The 7664-nt window shown below is 44.3% G+C and overlaps 1 protein-coding gene across 1 annotated transcript; it reads left to right on the forward strand.

Annotated features, from left to right (window-relative positions):
* The first annotated feature begins 19 nt into the window (after positions 1-19).
* On the forward strand, positions 20-7655 carry LOC145651119 (pre-mRNA-processing factor 17-like). Its single transcript, XM_081695738.1, has 11 exons — positions 20-229; positions 642-728; positions 819-948; positions 1132-1218; positions 1359-1495; positions 1735-1831; positions 2035-2174; positions 3884-3958; positions 5480-5525; positions 6850-6951; positions 7404-7655. Exons 1-11 carry the CDS (start codon positions 47-49, stop codon positions 7625-7627), a joined length of 1308 nt encoding a protein of 435 aa, XP_081551864.1. The 5' UTR covers positions 20-46; the 3' UTR covers positions 7628-7655.
* Positions 7656-7664: the final 9 nt, after the last annotated feature.

Below are 7664 nucleotides of genomic sequence, written 5' to 3' on the forward strand. Positions count from 1 at the left end.
CCTCCTGGCTGCTAGGACCCTCTGACGAACACCAACAACATCCAAGATGGCGACAGTGGTAGCTTGTCTTGTTGCATACGGGAGTGATTCGGAATCAGAAAATGAATCTGAGCCCAATACAAGTTCCGAGAAAGTAGATCCAGACGCATTCTCACATCTTCAGCCTTTAACATCTGGAAGAAAGACGAGTTTATCTGTTCTTAATTCAGCACCTGAGGTCGCCGTCAAGGTATGGTACATGTCTGGGTAGCTAACGCTAATTAGCTTACTCGCTAACGTTAGCTCGATTAGCTGGTTAGCTAACCTAACAAAATAAATCGGTCAGCTAGTTAACGCTACCTAGCTAAATAATTTTATTTGACGCGTTTCTCCGTGTGGTTAGGTTTAAAACCTTTATATAGGACTCGTATACAGTGACATGAATTGTGGTGTGCCGCCTAAAAGACAACGCTAGCGTAACTAAGAATATCATGAAGTAACACAATGTGTAAATAGCTTGTAAAGTAGCTAGCTTGGTGGCTATCTTAATATCATCCATTAATGTTGCCTAGCTTCGTTATTTCCTGACTTCTTAAGTATTTAGCGTTCGTTGGCCATCTAGATTGTTCATTTTACTATGTCTTCGTGTTGCTGTATTGTAGGAAGATGTTGAGACGGGCACACACATTGATCCCTCGCTCAAAGAGGTCCTCTACAACCCTACTTACGAAACCATGTTTGCACCCGAGGTAAGGCCACGGTCAAGAGAGTTTATATGTGGTAAAGGAACCATTTCAGTGTTTTGTTTAACGTAAAGCCCCGTCTTCTGTGTGTTGTAGTTTGGACCAGTTAATCCATTCAAAACGCAGCAAATGGCTGCGCCAAGGAACATGCTTTCTGGATATGCTGAACCCGCCCATTTAAACGACTTCATGTTTGAACAACAAAGAAGGACGTTTTCCACTTTCGGTAAGGGACATGCCTATTTTACATATACTAAAGAGAATCTGTGTCTCAGAATGATTTGATCATGGTGCAATAGCCAGTGTTGTCAGTATTCTCACCACACTAGTTATATTGAGTATTATGAAATATTCATACTTAGTTTAAATCTTTATTTCTGAGCACGAGATGTTCACTATATTTTAATAGGGTATGCGTTAGACCCATCTGTGGACAGCAGTCAAGTCTCATCCAGCAGCTACATAGGAGCAGTGGAGGAAGCAGAGAAAAAGAAAGGTACTGGACATGACCTGGTTTTTCTCTGCTCATTGGTTGCAATGGGCTGTGGGTCTGTCTGAAGCTACGACCACCCCATCCCACCTTCCCTGCTGCTGCTTGGGCAGTTCTTTGCAGCTGTGCACATCTGTTCTCCACAGGGTTGACCGTGTTTGAGTCGGGCCTAAAGAAGGAGAAGAGGAAGCGGGTGAAAGGGGGAGACGCGTCAGAGATCGACAGCTTTTTGGGGCCCTGGGCCAAGTATCAGGATGAGAAGGACGTGGCCAAACCTTCAGAGGTCAGAATTTGCCCACATGGATTCCTTATACTCTTGAGAATCACTTGTTTGTTTGTTCTTTTGTTTTGTTTTTGGATTTATCTTTGCCTGCTTTGCACCTTTTGGAAGACAGTCTAATCCAAATTTGTTAGCCGTTACTTCACAACATAAAGGCTAGGTTTAGCCTAGGCAGCGCGTTTATATATCATTTACTTCAACTGCACTTTGAGGATCCCACTCTGTCATATTCTGTTTGATAGGAGGAGCAGAAGGAGCTGGACGAAATCACGGCAAAGAGGCAGAAAAGAGGCAAGAATGAGGAAGAGGCCCCTGCTGAGGAGAAAACCATTCTACACGGTAAGACACGTGGCAGCTGTTCCAACCCATTACGCTTCACAGAGTCGGATTTACTTTTGTCCGCAGCATGAATTTGTTCAGCTCCCGTTACTTTCTTAAAGATAGCAGGACTATCATAATCCCTCTCAGTTTCTCTGATTTTCTTTTTGTTGAAATGGCTAAAAGCCTCTTTCCTCACCCTTTGATTTGTCTTCGCTCCACAGTTAAAGACGCGTATGACTACCAGGGCCGCTCGTACCTGCACGTCCCGCAGGACGTGGGCATTAACCTGCGTTCGGCGGAAATACCCGACAAATGTTACCTGCCCAAGAAGCAGCTGCACGTCTGGACCGGGCACACCAAGGTGAGGAGGCGTGTGTGTGTTCTTGTGCATTCACATGTGCACACATGTTCACATGCGTGCGCATCTGCTTTTGTGAGTGGAATGTAGCGAGAGTAGACCAGCTCTGATTTAATTATCTAATGGTGTGCATAATGATGATGGAATGACAATTAGTTTTGTGCATGTATTTGGGAGTGAGAGAGCGAAAGGGAAATGCATTACAGAGGAGGTTGCTTTTGTGCTTGGTGGGACATATCCAGAGAAATGACTTGCCTACATGGTGCCGTTTTTGAATGGAAGTGTTTTTACGAAGTGGCACAATATGAACAAAATATTAATTTCAGCTATTTTGAATAGAGATTGCACTAATACTTGAGCTGGAACACATCCTGTTTTGAGTTTCATCTCTATGAAATCCTTATGTTACATTTATATTGGACTTTTCTAGCCAAGGGTGATTTATAAACTATGTTTAGAAAAGGGGAAAGAAATTGTATATTCAGTCAATATACTATAATGTAATTGATTTGTAGATTTGTCTTAGAGTGGTACTGTGGTCACAAGTATTAATTTAAATGAACTGTGAGTAGTGTATTGCATTACAAAGTTAGAATGCATGTCTGTGATTGGTCAGGAAGTTTGAGTAGCTGTGATTTGTTAGAACACAGACTACATTCACCAGGGCTATCAGCTACAATTGGAGGGCCCTGGACGTATGCAGTGGTTGGGACGTTCATATGGGAAAAATACTGCCGTTTGTAACTTGCAGTGTTCTGAAGCATAAACATAATTTTGGTTTTAATTTTGCAGTTAATGAATTGGCTCAAGTCTTGATTAGGATTAGATTTACCCTGTCTCACATAATGTCTGCTTTCAAGGTGATTGGTGTTTGCTGTTTAGACTTGTGAACTCCTTAGCCTGGTCTGATATTCATTCACGGTATTTTCTGGAGCGCTGGAGGTCAACATTTCCCTCTCTCTCCTTTTCTTGCTCCTCCTTTCTTCTATCCCTTTCTTTCTTTTTCTCTTCATCTCTCCATCTGTGTGTCAGCCTCAGAGCACTTCCTGTATTTTAGCAAGTGTCAGAATGTTGATTTGAGATCAGCTCCCTCACATTCTTTTCTGTTCCCAGTGCCCAATCCCAAGTCCAGAACCTTGGGGCTGTTGATATCTGTTGGAGTCGCATCATATTGGCATCTAAACTTTGAATGTGGATACATTGTGTGATGTCAGTTATGTCTGTGTGAAATCAAAAATGTTTGCGCTTAAGCTAGCAAAGTGAGCTTGCTGTTGAAATGCCACCATTTTACATGAAATATGTACAGAAACCCGGTCAGGGTGCTACTGAAGTTAGTAGAGCACTTCAGTACCCATATCAAGGCCTGATGCTTCTGTTGCCACTTCTCCACTGTTCGTTATGGTGTAAAAGGCATCAGTCCAGGCTCATTTTGTTAACGGTGGGAAATGTGGTCAACACTGGGTGCTGTCAATCGTTCCTTGAAAACACTCTCTTTAGTTTATCCACGCAGCCACAGAATAATCGGAACGCAGCTCTCAATTAAGGCAGCACTGAACATTACATTTGTGGGCCATGACGCCAGTGTGCGAAAGAGTAGAAGCTAACCTTGTGGCCCTTGTAAATGGCTCTTGAAAGCAGGTGGTGTTTAATTGCACATGAAGTGCACACACACAGTTGGCTCATCTCCTCTCCACTCCACCTTCCACTCGTAGGGTGTCAGCGCCATTCGGTTGTTTCCTGGGTCTGGCCACCTGCTTCTCTCCTGCTCTATGGACTGTAAGATCAAGGTAGGTTTTATTCCTCACACTCAGACTTATTGAGCATGCCTCTGGGGAAAACAAAGTGGTGTTCATTCTGATGGCTGTTTCTGAGGATGGTGGGTGGCTGGGGGGTTCACAAATTGTTTTTCTAAGCAATTACTCTTTGTCTGTAATTGTTTTTCATAAACATTCACTATTATAAGCATCGGCAGGGATGTGTTGCATAATGCCGAATACCTATGCCTAACAGGCTCCCAAACGTGGGTATTCGGTGAGGAATAGGATCGTTTATTTAATTTATGTAGTACTTTTCTCACTGTTAAGGCCACTTTGCAATAGCAATAATAATGTTACAAATTAGTGGTCGACCAATTAATCAGCTGATTAAATGCCATTTTGTGACAGTCGGCTTTAGCTGATCGCCCCCTCTCCACCCTTCACCCCTGTGGCAAAGTTAGTTTTATAATTGCCTTTGGAAATTGTTGCATTTTGTTTTCTAATTTAGTTGCTATATTTTTTTTTAAATAAGTGCACTACAGAGTGCAGATCTGCAACAGAGATAATGCAGACAATAACAGTGTTAAATGTTCGTTTCAATTCTGCAGTTTTTGGTTGCAAGGTGCAAAAAGTTATACCAGTATTATATATTGCCCATCTGCCTCCCTACTCTCTAAATATTGCCATCAGCCATTGAAAATCTTATAGCGGTTGCCCTCTAATACAAATAAAATAAGTTACAGATAGCTGGGTTCTGTACCTAAGATGAGTGATTTTACTTTTACAAAATAAATTGTTGCTACATGCAATATCTGATCCCTAACCATTCAAGAAACTTTTGGAAGTCTGTATAAGGAGAGCTGAATAATGGCAAAACAGACTCTTTGGCTCTTTTTAGAAGGCTTCCTGACTGGATGTCAGTTATTTTCAGATACCCTTAGACAAACATATAGATATGTCATAGTCAGTAGAGGTCAGGACTGCCTGCTTTAGATTTACATTTATGGCATTTACTTGACGATATTATCTGAAGAGACTTACATCTTTGACAGAGTACAATTTGAGCAATTTGGCACCAGTGGGGCTTGACCTGGCAACCTTCTGATTACAAGTGAAGTATCTTAACCATTGGGCTATCACTGCCAAATCAATGCTTTAACTAAAGTAGCAGCTATGGGTTTTGCGAAACAAATCTCTGGACAGTCCACTCCGTATGGGCGGCTCTGCACAGAGGACAGCAAATCGGAGTTCAAATGTTGGGTCATTTTCATAATTTGGAGCATTTTCTTCTTAGCCTACTCTGCAGTGTGATTATAATTTGATTTATTAGCCCTAGCTTGCAGATTGCCTTTGCTTTCTTCAGCCATGCTAACAATCATTTCAAATTGCTGAAAGCAGAATTTATGAAGAGATCATGGATGTGTCCACCAGCCAACCCACGCAAACATTTACGCACTGTTTCCTGGGAAGACATTTTAGCACTGCTTCCAGTATCTGCCATTTGTCATATCTGTGTTGCATGGGATTTAAAGCGCTTTTTTCCTTTTGCAGCTCTGGGAAGTCTACAGTGACAGGAGGTGCTTACGGACATTTATTGGTAAGAAGGAGTTTTGCACACACTCCTTACGCCGTGCATGAGCCATGGTGTTTCCCGTGTAGCTGTTTCGTAATCCAGAAAGCTCTTGACTCCATCTTGGAGACATTTAGGGCACAAATTTTAAAGGAAAAGAACTCAGGTTTGCAGTGTACCTGCAGAAAGATCTGGTGCTCCAGATGAATATAGTGATATTATTTTGTTTGCACCTCAAGGCAGAGAATTGATGAGACTGAGCTTGAGAACATGAAAGGCTCTCAGAACACGGTGCCCTCTGATCAATGTCTCTCCCTCTTTCCTTGCTTTCCTCTGTCTCTCCCTCCTCTGTTCTCTTTATTGAGCTTTGTCAGATACCACCAGAATGTTTTTGCTTGTGTTATGGTTTCATGAGGGAGCGTGCAGGTAACGTGTACAGAATCTTCTGATGTTTTCCCAGCCTATAGACGAAGTGGAGAGAAGTCCAAACGGGCTTTTCCACTGGTCCGGTTGTGCTTGTCGAGATGCATCCATCATGTATTATTCAACAGTGAGCTCATGGTGGAGAAAACCACAGAGACAGTCGCTGACAGGCAGATGTGAAGAGGGCTGTTAAAAAGGGTGGACGGAGAGTGAAGTGTGAACGTGCATCGGTGCACAGATGCCTTAACTCTGCACACTTGTCTGCAGGATCAAAACGGATGTCATGAACATCAGCGTCAATAGCAACAGCTGACTATGTTCTGTCGCTAATTAGAATTATGCAGATGCCCTCGTGCTAATTGGTGACTGCCAGCCCTCATTAGCACGGCTTGTCGGCCTGTTCCTTCAGTGCTAGCTTTCTTCTTGAAGTGCTGCTAGATTGTGCTGCCATGTGTGGCTGCAGCGAATGCGGATCTTGGCTCTTGGCCGTGCTTGGCCCGTTGTTTCCGCTGAGGAGAGAGGGAGGCGGTTGGCGGGTGGTGGAACCCCGCAGCATGAGCACCGGCTCACTGGAGGCGTCGTTAAGGGGTCCCTGCTATCCAAGCCAGCATCTGTGGGACACCGCCCCGGTTACATTAGCCAGCTCTTGCAGAAACCCCTCCAAACCAGTGCTGGGTGGTCCACAGCAAGTTTTGTCTCATAACTGTCACACATGTTCCATGTACAAAGAGAAAAGAATAGAGCAGGATTCTTTCACGGTCTCTCTCACATGTACTGTCACATTATATTTCTTGTTCTCATCTCATTTTTATGCTGGTGATCTCAGTTTACTTTATTATATGTGCTTGTCCGGGACACAACAGTGTCAGAACAGATGAAGGCAAATGCTAATGGCTTGCTTTCTCCATGGCCCTTCTCCTTGCTGTAGGTCACAGTAAGGCAGTGCGCGACATCTGCTTCAACAACACTGGAACTCAATTCCTCAGCGCCGGTTACGATCGCTACCTCAAGCTGTGGGACTCTGAGACAGGTGAGCACCACGCACACACCTTTGAGACCAACCTGTTTTCTGTGCCTCCTTAGCTTCGAAGTGTTTCTCTCGCATTGAGATAGCATGCAACTTTTCTGTAGCTGGGGTCTTTAAAGAAGAGCACTCTGCCAGTCATGTCTCTGTATGGACGGGAGTCTCCTTCACCAGCATGTACTCGTCCCTTCTCTCCGCTCCTCCACTAGGGGGAGCCACTCGTACAGGGTGGTTCTTGGCTCAGATTCTGAAGCCGGATGTGCGGTAACTCGCACCGCTGTGCTTTGATCAGTGCCATACATGTCTGAGCTTAGGATTGACTCACTCAGGCGGGCTGCGTCCTTCCCACCCCGTACTCCTCTGGGGAGAGGAGTGCACCTCCTGTGAGCTGAAAGAGGTTGAGGGTGGAGGATGTTGGTGTGCGCTGGCCACTCTGACAGAATTCCTTCTGCCTTCAGGTCAGTGCATCTCCAGGTTCACTAACAGGAAAGTCCCCTACTGTGTAAAGTTTAACCCAGACGAGGACAAACAAAACCTGTTTGTTGCCGGAATGTCGGACAAGAAGATTGTGCAGGTAAGCTATGTGCATGCATGGGGGGGGGGGGGGGTGTACGTGTGCACATACCTGAAAGATAGACTGCCTAAGACTGTCCTTAGTGTTCATCTTGCTGTTAGTTTTTAGGTGTTAGATTGTCCACACATGCATGCTCGCACATCCC

This window comes from Electrophorus electricus, chromosome 2 (genome assembly GCF_041902795.1).
Source record: "Electrophorus electricus isolate QZ-2024a chromosome 2, ASM4190279v1, whole genome shotgun sequence".
NCBI lineage: Eukaryota > Metazoa > Chordata > Actinopteri > Gymnotiformes > Gymnotidae > Electrophorus > Electrophorus electricus.

Bases quoted from the DNA above. Each gene is read 5' to 3' on its own strand.
- LOC145651119 (XM_081695738.1), top strand. From the start codon at position 47: ATGGCGACAGTGGTAGCTTGTCTTGTTGCATACGGGAGTGATTCGGAA. The intron at 1,832-2,034 runs GTAAGACACGTG...TTCGCTCCACAG, and splicing joins GGAGAAAACCATTCTACACG to TTAAAGACGCGTATGACTAC. The intron at 6,952-7,403 runs GTGAGCACCACG...TTCTGCCTTCAG, and splicing joins GCTGTGGGACTCTGAGACAG to GTCAGTGCATCTCCAGGTTC.